At 51.1% G+C, this 19,428-nt stretch overlaps 3 protein-coding genes across 3 annotated transcripts; 2 read left to right on the top strand and 1 right to left on the bottom strand.

The window, feature by feature from the left end:
- Positions 1-1,058: 1,058 nt before the first annotated feature.
- On the bottom strand, positions 1,059-12,490 carry GUCA1B (guanylate cyclase activator 1B). The gene is made up of 5 exons (XM_086765390.1): positions 12,457-12,490; positions 5,281-5,490; positions 3,274-3,423; positions 1,797-1,911; positions 1,059-1,186 (listed from the first exon to the last, which is right to left on the bottom strand). The coding sequence occupies exons 2-5, from the start codon at positions 5,482-5,484 to the stop codon at positions 1,059-1,061; spliced, it is 597 nt and encodes a 198-aa protein (XP_086621516.1). The 5' UTR covers positions 5,485-5,490; positions 12,457-12,490.
- IRF6 (interferon regulatory factor 6) lies at positions 9,941-17,507 on the top strand. The gene is made up of 8 exons (XM_086765385.1): positions 9,941-10,075; positions 13,416-13,592; positions 14,502-14,706; positions 15,156-15,278; positions 15,382-15,528; positions 15,753-16,145; positions 16,552-16,670; positions 16,944-17,507. Exons 2-8 carry the CDS (start codon positions 13,419-13,421, stop codon positions 17,163-17,165), a joined length of 1,383 nt encoding a protein of 460 aa, XP_086621511.1. The 5' UTR covers positions 9,941-10,075; positions 13,416-13,418; the 3' UTR covers positions 17,166-17,507.
- Positions 17,508-17,969: 462 nt separating this feature from the next.
- Positions 17,970-19,131, top strand: C23H1orf74 (chromosome 23 C1orf74 homolog). Its single transcript, XM_010118274.2, has one exon. It carries the CDS (start codon positions 17,978-17,980, stop codon positions 18,824-18,826), a length of 849 nt encoding a protein of 282 aa, XP_010116576.2. The 5' UTR covers positions 17,970-17,977; the 3' UTR covers positions 18,827-19,131.
- The last annotated feature ends 297 nt before the right edge of the window (positions 19,132-19,428 follow it).

Here is a 19,428-nt window from a genome sequence, read left to right as displayed (position 1 = left end):
AAACTATCAACTTGAATGAGCTTTAAACAGCCGCCTTACCGCAGCATGAACCAGGAGTCTGATCAGCTCCGAGAAGTGAGCGTGCCACAGGTTAGTATGTATTTACAGAGAGCTCTTCGAAAAGCTCTTTAGAGGTGGAGATGTATATGGATTTGAACTCTTGCACTGACTGGGTCTTATCCCAAGAACTTCCTCATGTTCCTGAATTTAAACACTGGTTAAATTGACAGGACCACAAATCAGCAAATGAATCAATACTGAAAGATACTACGGTCATAAAGGCCACAAAAAAGGACTGCAAATCTTTCTGTGGGTATGTCCTGGCCCACTGGTCGCATGAGAAAAGTAAAACAAACTCATGTTATTTTCCTAAGGAAATTTTCCTTGCAAATAATCCAATAAATCCAATAAATGTGAACTAAAATATTGGTTGAATTCAAATTCTCTGGTCCTCAGGAGGGAGATGTAAGGAGTTACTGCTCCTCCTGTCCAGCCCACACAGCATACTTTCCTCAGCACTGTGGACTGTCTTGGCTACACCTTATAATTCATTTTTGATAATGATACGTTGATGTTCAATAATTTTACAGCAGCAGCAGTATAATCTACTAACTATGCATTCAGACATCCTGAGCGTAGAAACCCCACCAGAGCACCTCTTCCATTTCACTTTTGGTCCAAGGTGTTCGTACTTCTGCAGGTACCACCACACCAGGGTTCCTCACTTCCCAATCCCTCCTGCCATCAGAACAAAGCCCTGGCCAGCATCCGCTGCAGGAAACCATGAGAAGTTTGTTCCTTGGGGTGTAACCAAAAACCAGAGCTGGCAAACACAGCATTGTGTACACAGACAGACTTATTCATGGGTCAAAAATAGTCTCTGGGTACCAGCAGTAAGCAGCACATGGGTTTTACACTGAGATGTGGCTTCTTCAACCACTGAAGTTTTCATCTGGATGCTGAGATTGTGTTAAAAAGGAAAGCCACTACCACCCCCAGTACAAGAGCCACAGTTGTAGTCAGCACCATGTTTTCAGCCGTATCAAAACGGAATTCTCTCAAAACAAAGCACTCTTTCTCCTCTGCTCGGAGATCCATCCCCCAGGGTTTACATCCATTTGCAACATCTTCATCACCCACTTGTCTTTCCTGGCCCCATCAATGAACTCATCAAGAGACAACTGCCCTGTGTGGGAGATGAGGAGAACACAAGTTGGGGAGATAAGACACAAGAAAAGGAATGAAGGAAGGAAAAGTAATCTAATTCTAGGCTACTAATACAAAAGCTATACTTCATTTCCCATGTGGCTTGGGCCAGCAAACTGAAAGCCAAGCCCCCACACTGTAACCCAGTGCAGTCCCACCAACCCCAGCCCACTGGCTAAGACAAAACAATGCATTAGCTTACAGGTGCCTCTCCAGGAGGACGGCACGTCCGATCCCACCAGCTCCAATCTGACTGGAGCCACTGCTGTTACCCAGGCTGTTTGTGCTGGGACTGGGATCTGCACCTCTGGCTACCGAGGGCTTTCAGAGGATGGGATCTGTCTGGCACCAAAAATCCAAACAGAATAGTGACCCCTCTGTATTTTACATTAAAATAGCAATGAAAGTTATTTCCTCCTGCCGCACCAAGTTGCTCCTGATTCCAACAAACACACCAGAACCAAACCCAATGTGTCTGAGTAACATAGAAGTCCTAAGGGATTTCTTGATAGACATAATTAAAGCTGGCCTGCCCAGCACTGATAACTTCTCATTATGCATGAATGCAATCTGAGCCATCGATCACTCACCATCCCCGTTCTCGTCCACCAACTGAAATATCCTGTCCACAACCTCCTCCGGCGTGAGCAGCGGGGTCCTCTCCTCCACATCCGCCCGACACACTTTCTTCAGCTTATAGATAGACTGAAAAGAAGTTCACAGATTAGGAGGACAGGAAAATGAAAAGCAGTGAACTCCATTATCTTCCCATCAGCACTTTTAGGTCTCTTACAAAGGCTGCAGCTTTAACCTTTCTGTAAAGGTCTGCCCCTCACCAGCCTCAGACCTCTAATGAAACCTCCGACCTTACGCTCACACACACTGATTACTTAATTTGCTCTTTGAAGCTGCTGCCCTCCTGTTTCCCTTACACATGTTGGCCAGACCTCAGGGTTCCTTTGCAAAGAACAAGGCAAGAGTTTCACAGATGGGAAAGTCACTTGACTTTGGAGTAGGATTTTTTTTCTAACATCTGAGGCCAGGCACATCTGGCCTTACCCAGCCCTCTCTCCCAGGGAATCTGTGCCCAAGCTGCAAGATCCAACACGTATTAACACATATTTTGACCCATGGTTTCTGTTCCTCTTTGTCACTGGAAATGGGCAGATTTTATCTGTTCCTCCCATGACAACCACCTGCTCATTATTAGCTTTCCTCCTTAGGCTGAAGGGTTTTGCCTAGAGCCTTCCCAGAGAGGGGATTAGCAGGGCCCTAACACAGCCCCGGCCAGTGCCTGTCTGACCTCAGAGCTATAACTGGACCTGCCCCAGACACTCCCACAGCTGCTGCGGGTAACAAGGGTCACACTTCCCAGCCAGACGGACCTGCTTCCCACAGGTTCCATTCCTGAGGTTCTCTCGATATTGCATTTCACCTAAGGTGCCGCAGTGTTTGATAACCATTCACTGAGCCTCCCAAGTGCTGCTGTGCCAGGGTAACACCCCTGTGGTGCAGGGGTGACTGTAGCCCAGTCACCGAGGTATTTACCTGAAGAACCCCCGTACCCTGTGTCTGACTGTCTGCTAAGCCCAAGCTTCCTCTCACGCCTTCACACGGCCACTAATTAAAGCCAAGTGCAGAACATAAGAGAAACCCAGAAAGGGATAATTACAAAAGAGATTTCTGTACTAATTTGTGCCTCTCTGTATTCTCACCAGCTACTCAGGCAGGAAACTTGGCTCCTGTAAGGGTTGCGGGGTGAACCCCTCTTCCACTGGCCAGTGCAATGAATCTTGGTGCAAAAAGGTTTAAATGAAAGGCAGAGTGGAGATACAGGAACCCCACAACAGTGCCCAGATGCCTGCAGCGGGTGCAGCTGGTCCCTCAGCCACCCCACAGGGCTCCACCAAGCCACCCAGTCCACAGCCCTTTCACCAAGGTCCGGCATTTTCCCTTCATCACTGTCCACAGCTGCCTTGACACCCGATTATCACAAACCCATATGCATCATTGCATTGCCAAAGAACAGCGATTGCTTAAATAAGTGATTAGGCAATGCCTACTCACCTCAACGATTTCCAGCAGCTCAGGTTTATCTATGCAGCCATTCCCATCCTTGTCATATACTTTGAATGTCCACCTCAGCTTGTGTTCCAGTTTTCCTCGTAAAACAAGATTCAAGGCTGCCACGTATTCCAGAAAGTCAATGGTATTATCCTGTAGAAACAGAAAAGCAGCAGCTGAATGACACTTAAGTGGGCACAGTTGATAGAAAACTGCTTACAAAACCTGGATAAGAACTGACAGAGATGCTCCATGGGACAGATACTTATTTGCCACTTTACAGAAGATTTGTGCCCGTTGGAGACCACCAGTAAGCCCAGCCATAGCCCTTTGCACCAAGGATGAGTTCATGAGGAGTGTGACAGTGGAGAGCAAAGCAATTCTCCAGTGCAACAAGGGGGCAGACCTGCCAGGACTCCAGAAATGAGGGGTTTAAATTCCCCAGGACAACACAGATGACAGAGGATGGGGGGGCAGGTGGAGATCAGTGCAGGCAGCATTGCCTTTTTGGGAAGGGATTGCCATTCTCAATGCCCTCAGCTGCTTCACCACTGAGACCAACACCCAACCATTACTCCTTTCTTCCATCCTTCCCCCTTGTTTGATCTTGATTGATCTGAGGAAGAGAATGAAAATGTCACCGTTCAGGAGGAGGCAGCAAGAAAACCCACAGTAAAGGATTTACATCAGGTGTTCATCCTCCTAAACACTTCAGACAGTGAAGGGATGCAGGGCTCCCTGGGCAGCCTCCAGCTCACCCTCACGCAGGTCAGCACCGTGCCAGGGTAAGCCGGGGCCCCGCATCACCTCACAGCCCTCCCGACCCAGTTAGCAAAACCCCCTGGAAGATCCGGGCTGCGCATCTCCTCCCCGGCACCCAAACGCTCTGTGGTAACCGGCAGCAAAAACCGCTGCTACTGGACTTGGAAAGCCAGGAAGCATAGAAAGACAATTGGATCTGGTTTTATTTCCTTACCATATTACTAATGATCCTTTAGATTGTTAGTTCCTGCTCAGCTGATGACATACCATGGCCATATCTAAGCAAACACATGAACCTGGGCCTAATTTAGTGTTGGTAATGCAAATACCAGCACCCCTTAAAAACAGATTTTCAGTCTCATTAGGAAAACTCCTATAAACCAGGAATGGAACCTTGCCTTCTCTGCACACCATTTGCTCTGCAACCCGTTCTGCACAGCTTTATAACAGACATTGGACCTGGACCTTGTCTCCCCTTCTCTTGTGTTGATGTACAGCAACAGCCAACCCCAAACTTTGAATATGATCAAGACCTTTTAAAAAAAAAAAAATCGTTTGGCAAGCATTGCTTACCCATTTCAAGATGAGAAAGGCAACCGTATTACATTTCTCCTATCTGCAATATCACAGGCTATATTATGCTATCTTCTGCGCCAACACACGGGTATGCATGAACTGCAACTAAACCAGAAAGCCCGCTTTCCCCAGGTGTCTGGTGACAAATACAGCAAAGGGAATCAAAACCAGAATGTCTGAATTGTTCAGCACTCCTTCACTTTCGAGCAGTAAAATCAATATTTTGTTACATGCCACCTGGCCACGCTGTAGATGTGCAATTCTTCCAGCGTACAGCAAGCCCGAGTAGGCCTTTCATGGATTATAATTTCTCCTCTAACATAACAGATAAATATTTTTTTCCCCATGCAGCAACCTTGGCTATTTGTGGACCTTTCAACAATACTGTCTCAAAATGTGACTGCCTAAGTTTCAACCTTTTAATCCATCCTTAGTCCCATAAAGGGACTTTCTAGCCTTAATTTGTGCACAGACGTATGAGGGATAACTCCATACCAGCCCACGTGGAGTGGTGCAGCACACGCTCTTCTGCCCTAGCAGGTCCATCACCCCCACCTTAGTCTCATGAAGCGTAGCAACAGGGGTGGGAACTGCACCAAACCACCTCCAAACTGCAGGAAAGAGAGGTGTAAGTTATTAGACAAATAATTGCAAAAGCTCCTCACCACTTACCCCGTTCTTATCAAAAGCTCTGAACATGTTTTCAATGTACTCTGTTGCTTCCCGGTTGTCCTGGACCCCAAAGAACCGCTTGAACTCGTGCATGAAGAGAGTCCCGCTGGGACACTCAACCACAAACTTCTTGTACCATTCCTGCAATTCAGCAACATCGATCTCTCCCTGCTCCCCTTCAGCGTTGGTAAACTGCTGTCCCATTTTGCTCTGTAAATCAAAATTTTTAAAAAAAAAAGGAGGAACAAAAGAAAAGCCCTGCCAGAGTCCTTTGCTTGTACTGTCCTTTTACCACCTTTAGTTGTTTTTCCTTTGTTCTTTTTCTTCTTGCTGCCTTGTGCCTTTACTTGATGTTAATATTCTGTCTTGTTATTTCACTTTTTTTTTGTTTAAATTTCTTCTTTCTCTCCCACAGTTTTCACTGCCACAGTTTTGTGTGCTTCCTTGGCGATCGGAGAGTTGCTTCTCTGCGTTAGGGCGGTCACACACGGGGTTTCAGGCATGTATAAAAATAACTAAGACCATTAGGAGATTCCCATTTATGAGCCACAGGGACCTTCAGATGTTCTGAGCCGTGCCCTATTTAGGAGCAGACTGCAGGGGCTCAGGGCCTTTCTGCACATTAATACCTTCGTGTCTAAGAACTCAGGAGCTGAGGTTCCCTTTACACCAACCCCACTGGAGTTTTTCCAGGGAAAAAAAAAGGATTGTAAGTGAACATCCCTAGCACTAGTTTTTCAGCACTGGCATACACTACCTGCTTGTGGGGGATGCTCCGTGTTTCAGTGAAATAGGAACCACTACAGAGAGCAAATCCTGAAAAAATAAGCAAACAACTCACACAAAACCTGCTACTGCATAAAGTTACCTGAATGCCTGCTACAGGCTTCACTCTGTACAGTGACAACTAGCAAACACACAGATGCAAACGTGTGCATTGCTGTCACTTTCACAGTTCATTCTTAGAACTCTCAGTGAAGAATAACAAAAACATTTTATTGCCATTTCCTAAAGCAGGGCACTCCTTATTCCCTTTCCTCCGGTTGTGCCTTTATCCACAGAAGCACTGCTCCCGCTCACCCCTTCCACTGCACACCCACTGTTTTTATCACAGACAGAACACAGCTCTGCCCCAGCTCCCAGCCACCTCCTCCCAAAGCCCAAGCTCTCCTCCCCCTAGCAGCCCCCTCCTCTGTCCTCTTCCTGCTGGAGCCACCGGCTTTTATCCATACCAAGCAGGTGTTCCGAATGCCACCATTATCTGTGTCAGCTGGGAAGAAACGCCCTGTAGCTATAAATGCATCTGAGCCAGCCTGATATCCAGCTAGGATTCTCCTTTTAAGAGGATTGGAGCAGTGTGAGCAGGAAACTATAGACTGCCCATTGTAGCCATGGTAAGGCCTATCAGGATTTAAGCTATTCCTTTTTTCAAATTTTTCTTTTTTTTTTTTTTTAATGGGCTTGGCAATAAGAGTTTCTTACACAGAAAAGCATCAGTTAAGAATCAGTCTAGAACTTGATGCTGCAGAATAGTACAGCAATCTGTATTTCACTGTAAGATTAAGATTTGCTCTGGATCTGCAAGTAACCCACCAGAGGTACAGCACACGCATGTATCTATATAGAAATCTGCAGGAACACGTTACAGCTCTGCACATCAGGGTACCCAGGCAATGCACAGTTTCACTTCAGAGTCTTAAGCAAGAAGAGGACACAGGCAGTGCAGCAGAAGTACGGAGATGGATGGGAAGGACCAGAGGGGTTGCCAGAAAATTTGACTCCTCTTTTTCAACAAAAAGGTTTTTATCTCATAATGCAGGGGAGTCCTGTTTGTCTCTCTTTGTGCCTAGAAGAATGCAACACAGCTACTGACCTCCATCCTTCCTTTTGGAAATGCTTCGGTCAGACTTCAGCCCCTGACTCTAGGATCACCTGTCTGCAGCAGAGCAGCCTGGGGTCTGGCTCAGCAGTGAAAGTTACACTGGATCCATCCCCCAGCACTTGTCTCCTAGCTAGACCTACGAGAACGAAGCCTTTGGCAGCCACAGTCACTGTGGGATTTATGAAATCGTTCTGTTATGTTCTCCATTTCTCTCTGCTCAGTTATGTACACCACGTGAAGAAATAGCTTTTTCCCCCAATGGCTTTTCTGGAGTCATCTTGGCTAACATCTGGGGCGGGCATGGGTTCTCTCTGGGTCACAAAAAAGAGGTGGAGGTGCTGCTGCCGGGGCAGGGGTGGGGAGGGCTCATCCCAATTTTCCTGCAGCACGGCTGGGGAGTTTTGCAGGTGCTGGGGTGAAGCCTTCCCCCATTTCGTGCTGCTCTCCTGCACCGAGGCTGCATGCTGGAATGTGAGCGCTGAGAGCACGCAACAAGACTCCACATGCCCAGGACATTGTCTTGCCTCGTTGCATAATTCTGTTTTGCCTTATGGGAACTTAGTGAGCTGTTCCCAGGAGAGAAAATGGTTCCCCTTTGTTTTGATGACTACAGTCTTTCCCAGCTAGGAACAAAGGACTGCAAGAGACCTGTGCTACAAAGCCTGGTGCTATTGCAGGTATCATGACATACAATCGTGTTGATAGAAGTACTGATGATAAATTGGCACTGAAATAAAGTAAACCTCATAGCTCCTGGTATGAAAATTCCTCTGCATACACTCTCATTGTACAAAGTGTGTGCTCTGCAGACTGTGTGGAAAGATGCTAGTAGAGGTAAATATAAGCAGGGAGAACTAAACATTAAAAGAATGATTTCCAGAAAACGCTGCACTAAGGAGGCTGGTGCTATTTGGCTGCCTGGATGGTTAGGATCGATGCTTTATATGTTATGTCAGAGCGAACACTTTGGATGCTCAGACACAAACAGGTAACATCTGATTACACGTCCTGCCTAATGAGCTGTCCCTGGATTATCACGTATACAGCTCAAAAGCTACCGAGTTTCCCAGCCAGCAGCATGGAAAAAGACAGCTTATTTCCCGTCGGTTCACTGCCACAACATGCTGCCACATGCTTCAGCAGAGCCTGGTAGAAACTCAAGGGGAAAAAAAAAAACCAACCAACCACCAAACCCTGCAGAGGGCTGGGAAGACTCATTAGTTTGGCATCTGTGTTACCCCTCGGCGAAGGCAGCCGAGGCTGTCACGAAGGTGGCAGGGTGCAGGCAGAGCTGCCCGGCGCGAGAGGAGCAACTTCAGTGAAACCGGAGGCGAGACTGGATCCTTCGCCCACGCCGGAGTGGCCTCACCTAGTCGTTTGGCCACGTTGCTCCATTATTTTCACCACCCCAGCCCTGACCTGCCCCAAAACCCCTCTGTGGGCTGGGCAATCCAAGCGTCCTTGCGGTGGGCCTAGAAAGAGCCAAGCTCTGCCCGGGGCTGCTCCCAGCCCTCGGTCGCAGACTGCCCGGGGCAGGCCGTGAGCGTGTGGCATCGCTGCCCGTGCCCGCTTCCAAAGCTCCCCAGCATCAAATCACAAAGGAAAGCAAACCTGAAGCATCCTTAAATTTACCCGTCGCCAGGCAGGATGGACACGCGGAAAGGAGGAGTGCAGGGAGCAGCGTTTGTGCTGACCCATCTGAGAAGAGATCAAAGATCCCTCACACTTTGGCTGGGAGTTCAGCCCAGTGTCTCCAGGCATCTCTTCCCAGTTGCTCACCAAACTGGCCATACCGTTGCACATTTTTGTACAGCAGGAATAGCGACACGGTAGAAGGTTGTGTTCCAGGGGCAGCTGTCACTGTTTTGCATATCAGAAATGGTACAACTAACCGAACCCATCTGAAATCCACCACTGCGGTGCTACCCCACAAAAAAAAAAAAAAAAAAAAATCCACTGACCTTTGAGTGTCACTTACTGTCTTTTGTTTATTCCCAGAAAGATTTTACTATGTGCTGACAAACTCCTGCTAAATGTGACCTCTGAGTGGCTACATTTCGGCCCGGAATATTTATCTTATGAGGGAAACTTTCCCAGAGAAATGCAGAATTAGCTTTTCTCTCTGCGTGTGAAGATTTTTACAAATTTTGCATCATTCCAAAGTCCTGGCATGGGACTGAGCTTGGGATGTAAGTCAGCCTTTCCAAAACCCGGACTCGGCGCTATCCTAGTGTTTATGATGGGAGGAAGGGAAATTCCCACTGGTTTTTTTTCTGGTTCATTGAAACCGAATAGCAAAGCACGGTATGATCTCCTGAAACCCAAGATTCACCACTGAGTCACGGTTCTCCACCTACGAGGAAAGGCGAGGAAACGCGGGGCTGGCGGCGAGCGCGGGGCAGAGGCGGCGGAGCCCCCGAGGTGGGTGAGCGCGGGGGGCGGGGGGGTGGCGGAGAGCAGCGGCTTTAACGCGGTCTGACGCGAAGGTCCGTCCCCGCTCCGCGCTGCGGGTCGAGGGGCGTGGGGAAAGGTCGGGGTGCGGGGGGTGCGGGTGCTCCGTGTGCCCCGGGGGCGGGGTTGGGGGGGACACGGGACGGGACACGGGGCTGCCGCAGGCCCTCCCGAGGCCGGGACCGTGGAGGGGACCCCTCGCCGGGGCCGTGGGCGCGGAGCGGAGCCCCCATCCCCCCGGGGCCGGGGCCGGGCCCGCGGGGGCGGAGCGGGCGGCGCGGCTGCGCCCGGCGCACCTGGGCAGGTGAGGGCGGGGCGGGCGCTGAGCCTGCGCCGCGGCCGCGCTCCCCCTTCGCCCCGCTCCGCCGGCGCCGCCCCGCCGCTGCGCCCACGCGTGGGGGCCCCGCGGGGCGGCCGAGAGCCCCCGCGGGCGCGGAGCCGGTACCCGCCCGCCTGCACGGGGTAAGTTGCGCGGGGCCGCGGGGCGGGGGGGTGGTCGCGGTACCCGACGGGACCGGCCCCGCCCTTCGCGAAGCCCCGTTCCGCGTGGGGCCGCTCCCTTGCCGCGGCGGGGGGAGCGGGGTCCGTGGCGGGGAGAGGGCAGTTTGGTTGGCACCGGGACACACGCGCGGCGGCAGGGACGCGGCGTGCGCGGGGCTGCGCCCGGGACACGCGTGGGTCCGTGGGAAGGTTCGCGGCTCGGGGCCGGCGTCCCCAGCCGGGCTGGAACGGGGGGCGGCGGTGCGCGGGTGGGGGGGGGGGGATCTGAAGGCAGCCGGGAAGGTAAAGCGCTGAAAATGTCTCTGAAAATGCCTGTTCGCTGCGCCCTTCCCCCGCGGCTCCCGCGGCCTGTGCTGTACTAGCCCAAGGCTACGCCTTTCAAGTTGGCGTAAACCGAGGCCTAGACTTAGGGCAAGGGTCAGATTTGGCCCCTCAGCCCTGTTCACCGACAGCTGTTTTCGGACCGCGCCCCGAGAACCCAAATTACCTGTAGGAGCTCCTGCCCCTTCCCTGGGTGGCCCGGGCATGGCGGGGGGCTGCGGTACCAGCTTGGGGCGCAGGGACCGTGATTAGTAAGAATTAATTGTGTCGGGGTGCGCTGCTGGCCCCGCAGGGCGGGGGAGCACGGGTGGCTGCGAGAGGAGTGATGTACGGACCTCTGAGAGGTGGGAGCTGTAGGTTCCCTATGTAGGGAGGGGATTAAGTGTCAGACACTCGGATGAAAACTGAGCCTGTTCCTCTGTGGAAGCACTGATGTTAAGGGTGGGGTGGCTTGCCTTTGAAAAAAATAACACAAATCCGCAAAATACAGGATAGTGTGATCAAACAAAGGTAACGGGCAAGGAACGCGGTCTGTGGTACGGCAGCGGCGAGCCCGGAGAAGACCCCTTCCTTCTTCAGAGGCTCGGTGACCGGGGTGGAGCGGAGCGCGGAACACGCTGGGCCGTGCAGGTGGAGAGCCGCAGCATCTGCGCAGCGAGGCTGCGACAGGCTCCGGGTCGCGTCTTCCTGCTGCGCTCGGTGTTGTCACCACAGCTGACCGGGGCTGTCCCCAACCTCGGGGACGTGGCTGCAGGACGCTCCTGGGCTTGCGTGAGTTGTTCTTGTTGGGATGAGCATCTCGCCTCCAAGGAAAAACGTGTGACTCGGCTAATAGCTGAGGTGCAGGGAATAACTACATCACTGATGCGTGAGCAGCACAGGGATGTGCTAATTACCCCTGCCCCACCCCGCACCAGCTGGTTTGAGTGGGAATAAAGCAAACTGGAGGATTCCTGGGTATGTGCACCGAGGAGCACCGAGTGAGGGCCAAGCCGCCCTTGGCAAATCCAATTTCTAGCATGGAGCCGTTCCCCGAGCTCGCCCCTGCAGCTCTCGGAGCGGGAGCAGGCTCTGGCGTTGGTGGACCCACTGGATGGGAGTTGAAGGCTGCGAGAGGCTGACTCACCGCCGGAGCCGAGCAGTGGGATTCAAGTTGATTTGCTCTCGGTTGTTGTGTCAACAAGTCATTGGTGATAAAGGGTCATAAAGCATTGTAATGTCGCGTATTGACAGGCGCTGTCTGCCATCCCAGGGACAATCCAAACCTCGTACGGCAGCGCCGGCGCACCCTCCGCGTCACCGAACGTGTTTTGTTTGAGCGAGGCATGAATTTTCCTCCCTGGGTTTGAATTTACTCTGGGTCTGGCAAACGCGTGTGTGTTACTGGAAGCAGAGGGGACTGCTTGCGCAGTTAAGCGTAAAAGAGAGCGTGGAAGCAAGCTTGAGTTAGGATTTCTCCGTTACAATGAGAAGTCACTTTTTTTCCTTTGCAAGGGAAATCGATACCTGGTTTTGGTCTCAATTCTAAGTCCAGGATTAACCTGGACTTTGTGTCTTTGCAAACGCACTACTGCAGGTTTAATTGGATAGGATTTTCGACATGGATAACAGATACAGAGGAGTTTCAGAAGCACAAAAATGATTTTGATGATTGTTTTCTGATCCTTTTGCAGCTCCTGGGAAGCAGTCTGCTAATGTGCCCAGGTCCTTGACGAAGCACGTTTTCAAACTATTATTTAAAGATGATTTGCAATTGAATCTGAACATATTTTTTGCTTAACAGATAAAATAAGTTGTGTTCAGATTAATTTTGTGCGAACACTTGCATCTGAAAGGGATCTGCAGGTATTTGAACAAATAAAACCTGTTCCTAGACTAGTTCTTGGATAGGATTGTTTAATCTCCTCTATCTCGGCTACTAGACACATTTTGCAACTCCTGCAGCAGTATTCAGAGCTTATGGCAAAGGTTTTATTTCTCCTGTAACTGCTTTATTCATGGGAATATTTGTCATTTCTCACCTCTGTTTCGAGACTTACAGATGAATATGGGAGATACAGCTTCTAAGCACACGTGTGGCACAGAAGTCCCCTCCCAAATGTAAAGATACCGAACGCCGTCTCTTCCTGCAGAGCGACAGTCATTGGTTTTGCTTGTTTGGCTTTCTATCTGCTCTGCACAAGAAAAATATTGTCAGTCGGTTGCAAAGTAGTAGCAACACAGGGCTACTTAACAACAGATTTGATCAGTTAAGTGCAGCACTGGTTTTTTAAAAAAATGTAAATGTAAGTCAACATGCCTTGGTTTTTAGCGCGAGCGCTGGCGGACCTGCGGTTTGTGTCCTTCTGGATAAACATCCTGGTTGCTATAGATCAGCGATGTTTGCCAGCGATTACACCGCTTTCAGAGCGTTCATGCAATGACTTTGAACGTCTGTCTCTGCTGAAACAGTCCCCTCCGCTTCAGCCCGGTGCTTCCACCTTTACCTCACCTGGGGCAAGAGCCCCTGATTCCTCATGTGTCTGTGTTCCTCCTGGATGCGAGCCTGACGCGGCTGAAGCAGCAGATCAGATAGGCCCCTTCGCTGAGGCATACGTGGAGGCTTTTGAAATTCTGCTGCCTGTTCCTGCTGCGGCTTGTTTGTGGCTTTCTCTCCTGCGCAGCGTTTACAGCTCAGTTTGACTGGGGCTCGCCCTCCCTGCGCTCAGTTAGCACAAATAACGCCCTGTCTCTGCTTACTGGAATATTTCGTAGTCAGTTGTTGTTCTTGTAACAATTACGGTCCCCGCTTCGTGATGCGTTTGTCTCTCCTGGCAGCAGATTCGTCTGCGTTAGTGGTGTCAATGTGCAGTAACATAACAAACGGTACCAGTAACACTGCATAGGGTCCTTGTTCATCAAATTAACTTTTTTTTTGTAAAGCATATGAGTCTTGGCTAACCCTTAGCAGCTGGTCTACTGTTATCCCTGTCTTTTGTAGACAATGGCGTTGCACCCGCGAAGAGTGCGCTTGAAGCCGTGGCTGGTAGCCCAGGTAGACAGCGGTATGTACCCCGGCCTCATCTGGCTGAACCGGGAGGCGAAGCGGTTCCAGATCCCCTGGAAGCACGCAACCCGGCACAGCCCGCAGCACGAGGAGGAGAACACCATCTTCAAGGTGAGGGAGGGGAAGCGTGGTTGTGCCACGGCTCTTAAGCAGAGACAAAGGGTTGAATTGTTGGCCCAGGAGCTGGATAGGCATCTCGGTAGCTGTTTCCAGGCACATTTTGTCCTATTTCTTTGACCTCAGAAAAGCCATTTTGTGCACCTGGATGCCAAACTTGGCACTGCCTGAAACGGTGTTGAGTTCTTTAACCCTTTCTGACCACCGTAGACCTGACGACGTCTAATTGCATGGACTCTGGAACCTGGCTGCTATTTGCTTCATCTGCTTGGTTTAGGATGTGGCAGCTGGCTTGTTCTTAGCAGCAAACCATTAAATGCTGTTACATAAACCTGAAGAGGTCCACCACAAATTTCCAATACTCGTCACTGGTCTCCTTCGCATTCTTATCTCAAGAGATTAATTATAACTCCTACACTCTTTTGAGGAATTTCTGACCGCTGCCTTGGAGGGATCTCAGACTGATAATCTGATTTTTGGGGTGAGAGAGGGAGAGGGCTAGCGGGACGGCTGCGGCTGCTCTGCCACTCAGTTTTAACCAAGTCCGCTTCTACGCAGGGTATGGCTCCTGTCACAAATGGCTTTTGCTATTGAACCCGAGACACCTAGAAAAACTCAGTGCACAATCCCATAGAATTTGTACTTTCTGAACTTGTATGAAGATGCATGCTCAGAATTGCTACTTTTTTTTTTTTTTTTAAATTTGGATTTAAATCTTTTCCCTGTCTTCTCTTAATTGGAAAAGCTATTAAAGCGGGAATTTCTGTTGTTGTTATCAGAAGAGCTATAGTTAAAACTTCTGCAAGACAAGGATTTTACAGTGAATTTGTTTGGAAGCTTGATTTCTGATAAAAGCTGCTCTGTTGAGAGGGCTGGACTGAGTGCTGTGTACTTTGTCCCCAGGCTTGGGCTGTGGAAACGGGAAAGTACCAGGAAGGAGTCGATGAGCCGGACCCTGCCAAGTGGAAAGCTCAGCTCCGATGTGCTCTTAACAAAAGCCGGGAATTCAATTTGATGTACGATGGCACCAAGGAGGTGCCCATGAATCCTATTAAAATCTATGAAGTGTGCGATATCCCGCAGTCCCAAGGATCAATCATTAATCCAGGTGAGGGCCTTGCTGACACAGGAGCGGTTACTGAGCAGGCGTTGCTCCAACCCGAGTTCCTTTCCCTCCGTGGCGTTAACTCTCAAGCTGCCTTTGTGCGCAGCAGAAAGCAGCAGCTGCCTGTAAGCCTGGTTGTACTCAAACTAAAAGGACTTTGAACCATAGTGTACCTGTACTAAAATTAATAAAGCCATACACCGTTACATGTTTTCTGCTAAACAGCCCAATGCTGGCGATAGCTAATCTGTTTCCTTGGCTTCCTAGAACTACGAATTAAACTGAAAATAATATGTTGTACAGATCAGATTTTTCCTTTTTTTAACTTGTATTCAGAAAAGACACAAATAAATTTCCAATATTGTGCAGAGCCAATAAGAAGATTACATTATCTTTTCAAGAGATGCATTGCAGTGTTTCACGCTGATCGACAAGGGTGTGCTTGTCTGCAGGTTCCACTGGCTCAGCTCCCTGGGATGAAAAGGATAATGATCTTGATGAGGAAGAAGAGGAAGAATTGAATCAGTCTCAGCATGTCCCTATTCAAGAGACATTTCCATTTCTTAATATCAATGGTCGGTGGCACAGACTAATGTATTAGTGAAGGTGTTTGCTTGTAAATTGGTGCATGCCTGAAAGAAAATCTTGGTTTATTGAAGAATTGTTTCCTTATTGTAGATTCTCCAATGGCTCCAGCCAGTGCAGAAAACTGCAGCCCTGAAGCTGTGTGGCCAAAGAACGAACCTCTAGATATGGAAATGCCCCCAACTGCGCTGCAGCACGACTTTTTCAGCAGCCCTGAGCTCTGGATCAGCTCTCTGCCAAGTATGTATATGGATTTGTAGTGCTTCTGTCCTTGTACTTTAAAACAAAAAGCAAACAAAAAATGTTTTGGCTTCTGTCCTGTGGCTGTTTGCTTGTTAGCATGGAGAACTGTGTCTAGTTTAAACACCCCTGTGACTGTGGCATGGGTGGCGTGGTGTGTCTCTACTGCTGACGCACTACATGCGAAGGTCCAGGAAAAGCCCTGCTGACGGTTTCTCTCTCAGTGACAGACCTGGAAATCAAGTTTGAATATCGAGGAAAGGAGACTGGACCGACGACGACTGTAAGCAACCCGCAGGGATGCAGACTTTTCTACGGAGAGCTGGGTCCTATGCCAGACCAGGAAGAGCTCTTTGGGCCTATTAGTTTGGAGCAAGTAAAGTTTCCAGGAACAGAGCAAATCACCAATGAAAGGCAGAAGATCTTCACAAGTCGGCTGCTGGATGTTATGGACAGGGGACTGATCCTGGAGGTCAGCGGCCATGCCATCTACGCTGTCCGGCTCTGCCAGTGCAAGGTGTACTGGTCTGGTCCCTGTGCGCCTTCCTCCACCACACCAAATTTGATCGAGAGGCAAAAGAAAGTCAAACTCTTCTGTCTGGAAACGTTCCTAAGCGGTAGGTAGCTTCTGCTTCTGGGAAATAGCTTTGGATACTGGTCTGGGCACTTGGTGGCAGTGCTGGAAAGGGTGGTCTGCACGGGGGCTCCGCCTGGGTGCACCAAGTAGTTTGCTCATGTGTGGAGCCTGGGTAGGGGCCACTGCTTCCCTGACTTCGGTGGATGGTGGAGTAGGTGTGCATCAGAAGAAAGTGAATGTACGCTTATTTAATGCTCAAAAAAACATTGGTGGGTCTTGCTGTTAAAGAAGGCTTTTCTGGACTCAAGAAATAACCTGTAATTGTGTATGTGTAAGAGGTGGCTCTGGCAAAGGTCTGTGTGTAGGTAAGACCTGGGACGATACAGTGAGGTGAGTGTTTCTAACCAAAGGAGAACAACCCTGCAGCGTTCTGCTTTTCTTCCTAGAGCTGATTGCCCATCAGAAAGGACAAATTGAGAAACAGCCACCATATGAAATCTACTTCTGTTTTGGAGAAGAATGGCCTGATGGGAAACCCAGGGAGAGGAAGCTGATTGTGGTGCAGGTAGGAGCTGGGGCCAGTGTGTTGGCTCTGGATCGATGCCCATGGATACCAGAGACATGTTCTCTCTCGTGGTTACTGACACTGGGAAATCCCAAAAGGCTGGTGGGTTTTGTCACGACAGATGCAAATGCTGTGTGCCAAATATCTTCGGTCTGGGTGCGCTTTAGGTTATTGTGGAAACCATCCCCTGCATCAGGGCAGGGGATTTCTGCAGAGTAACAGGCGCGTACTGTGTGACCGTCAGACTCAAACAACTGACTTCTTCTTGACCAGGTCATTCCAGTTGTGGCCCGGATGATCTACGAGATGTTTTCCGGTGACTTCACGCGCTCCTTCGACAGCGGCAGCGTGCGGCTCCAGATCTCTACGCCCGACATCAAGGACAACATCGTAGCCCACCTGAAGCAGCTGTACCGGCTGCTGCAGAATCACCAGGAGGGCTGGCCCATGCAGGCCCCCGCCATGCACATGGCGCCGCCGCTCCCGGCCCAGTGACAGACGCTTCGCTTTGCCCCCTGGTTTCTCATGTTGTACATAGAGAAAAGTATTTCTTAACAAGTGCCTTGCTTAGATCTGAATAAAGTCTGTAAATCTGGTCATCTGATTAAATTTCAGCAGTCTATGGTACCTTTCTTTTTGTGTTTAAAATAGAGGGAATTACAGGAGTACCTCTCGCTTCGTCGCTCTTTTCAGTTAAACAACCCGTATGTATAAATCAGCTTTTCAATTCTGTAATATTTTTTTTAATCCATGACTGATAGATTGTATATAAATATTTGATCATGAGAGAGGAAAAAAAATAATAACCTATGCTCTATTAAAACCGCCTGGAGAGAATCACCTCGTCTAGTTTTATTTCTCTCTTTAACTGGTTTGTAGCTGCAAGCAGGCTGACGCTTCTCCCAGCGTGCTTTTTATGTGTATATACACACATATATTTAAAACAAACAGCTCTGCGCGCTCCCAGAAGCCACCTGAAGCTGAATGCGGCTCTGAGAGCTGGGGGACGGCTCTGTGCTGTATCCCCCGCTATCATCGTTGCCTCCCCAAGCTGTGCCTGAGGGTGATGGCAGCGGCCTACTCTTCTTTCTCGATGAGGCCGCCTGGGCCCGGGCCCGCCCGGGGAGGCCGCTCCGCCCGGGCCCGGGCGGAGCGGCCTTCCCGGGCGGGCCCGGGCCTAGGCCTAGGCCGGGGCGGAGCGGCCTTTCCGGGCGGGACCCAGCCGCTCCGCCCCGGGCCACCGCCCACGCTAGCGCCGAGGCCGACCCGGAAGCGGTGGGCCGAGCGCCGGTGGTTTCCCTTCAGCTATGGGCCCGGCAGTCGGGACGGAGGCGGAGGCGGAGGCCCCGGCGGGCAGCGCCGTGTCGGCGCCGCGGTTGGTGGTGGCGGCGGCGCGGGAGGAGCTGGGGACCGGGCGGCGGTGGCGGTTGCCGGCGGCCCGTGCCTTGCAGCTGGCTGGGGAGGTGCTGGCGGTGGCGGCGGGGCTGAAGCCGGCCCTGCTGTACGACTGCGGCGCGGCGGGGCTGGCCGAGCTGCGGCGGTACGTGGCCCGGTTGAGGGAGGCCGGGCTGGCCCCGGGTCGCTTGCACTTGCTGGGCATGGAGGGCTCGGCCCTGCTGCTGCACCCGGGACTCGCCCGGTGGAGGCTGGAGGCCACGCTGCGTGCCCACCCCGCACCCTTCATGGACGTCTCGGCAGGGCAGCAGCGCCCGGCTCTCTGCGGGCCGGCGGAGGCCGAGGCCATCAGGGGTCACCTCGCCGCCCTCCTCGCCCATTTAGGGGCCGCCGAGTCCACAGCCGCTGGCCCCGTGTCCTCCAGCGAGGTTGACCCCACGGGTTGGAACCTCTGCACCATTGTTGGGGTGCTGCTGGGCTACCCGGCGGCGTACGCCTTCGCCACGGAGGAAGGCGCTGAGAACTGCCTGGCACTGACGCCGCTGAGGGTGTTCACGGTCCAGGCGTCCTGCCCCAGGATAAGGGACGGTCTCAGGGTCCAGATCTACTCCTTCAGCATCCCAGAGAGCCTCTGCGCGGAGCTGAAGGAGCTGCTAGACGCCTGGTGTGATGGGCTGAAGGAAGCCTTCAGCGCACAGAGTGACTTTGTAGATCTCAGCATCTCAAGCGAGGTGGTGTCTCTGCCAGCAGTTGCCTTGTAAAACACAAACTCGGACTTTTTGACCCATTTCTCACTTGCATCAGGGACTAAGGCGAGAGGTACGGGTCCCGTACGTGCAGCCCGCTGAGGTTCTCAAAGCCCCTGGGCGCCAAAGGCTGAATTGTGTCCATCTCCAGCCTCTGAACTCGTACGCCAGTTGCAAATCAAATACCTGTACTTCCCCGCAGACCAGTGCGTGGGTGTACGCACTCACAGCTGCGTCCTGGCTGCAGTGTGTCCCGTAAAGTCAGAGTATATTTATTTACTGCCAACAGCTGAGGATTAATAAAAAATTTGAACACAACAGTATTTCGTCTTTGTGAAGTTTATTGTGGGCTCCGTATCATATTTACTGCTTGTGCAATGTGGTGTCATGCTCTGTCTCATTGAAGGAGGCGCAAGTGCTACCACAAAGCCTGCACAGTGCAGCTCCAAAAGGAGTTTAAAACCCCTGTCTTGGCCGAGTTAACGTCGTGCTGGCACTGGAGGGGAAGGGGATGTGGCTGTGGGGACTTTTGGCCATGAGACAGGCTCAAAGAGCAGTGGGTGGGAGACGGGAAAATCGCTCAGGACAGGAGTGCGTGAGGGAAGCGTGAGGGGACT

The sequence above is a fragment of the Chlamydotis macqueenii genome, chromosome 23 (assembly GCF_036417535.1).
Source record: "Chlamydotis macqueenii isolate bChlMac1 chromosome 23, bChlMac1.mat, whole genome shotgun sequence".
Classification (NCBI taxonomy): domain Eukaryota; kingdom Metazoa; phylum Chordata; class Aves; order Otidiformes; family Otididae; genus Chlamydotis; species Chlamydotis macqueenii.
Note: the sequence above shows the minus strand (reverse complement) of the source record. Positions and strands in the feature narration are given on the sequence as shown.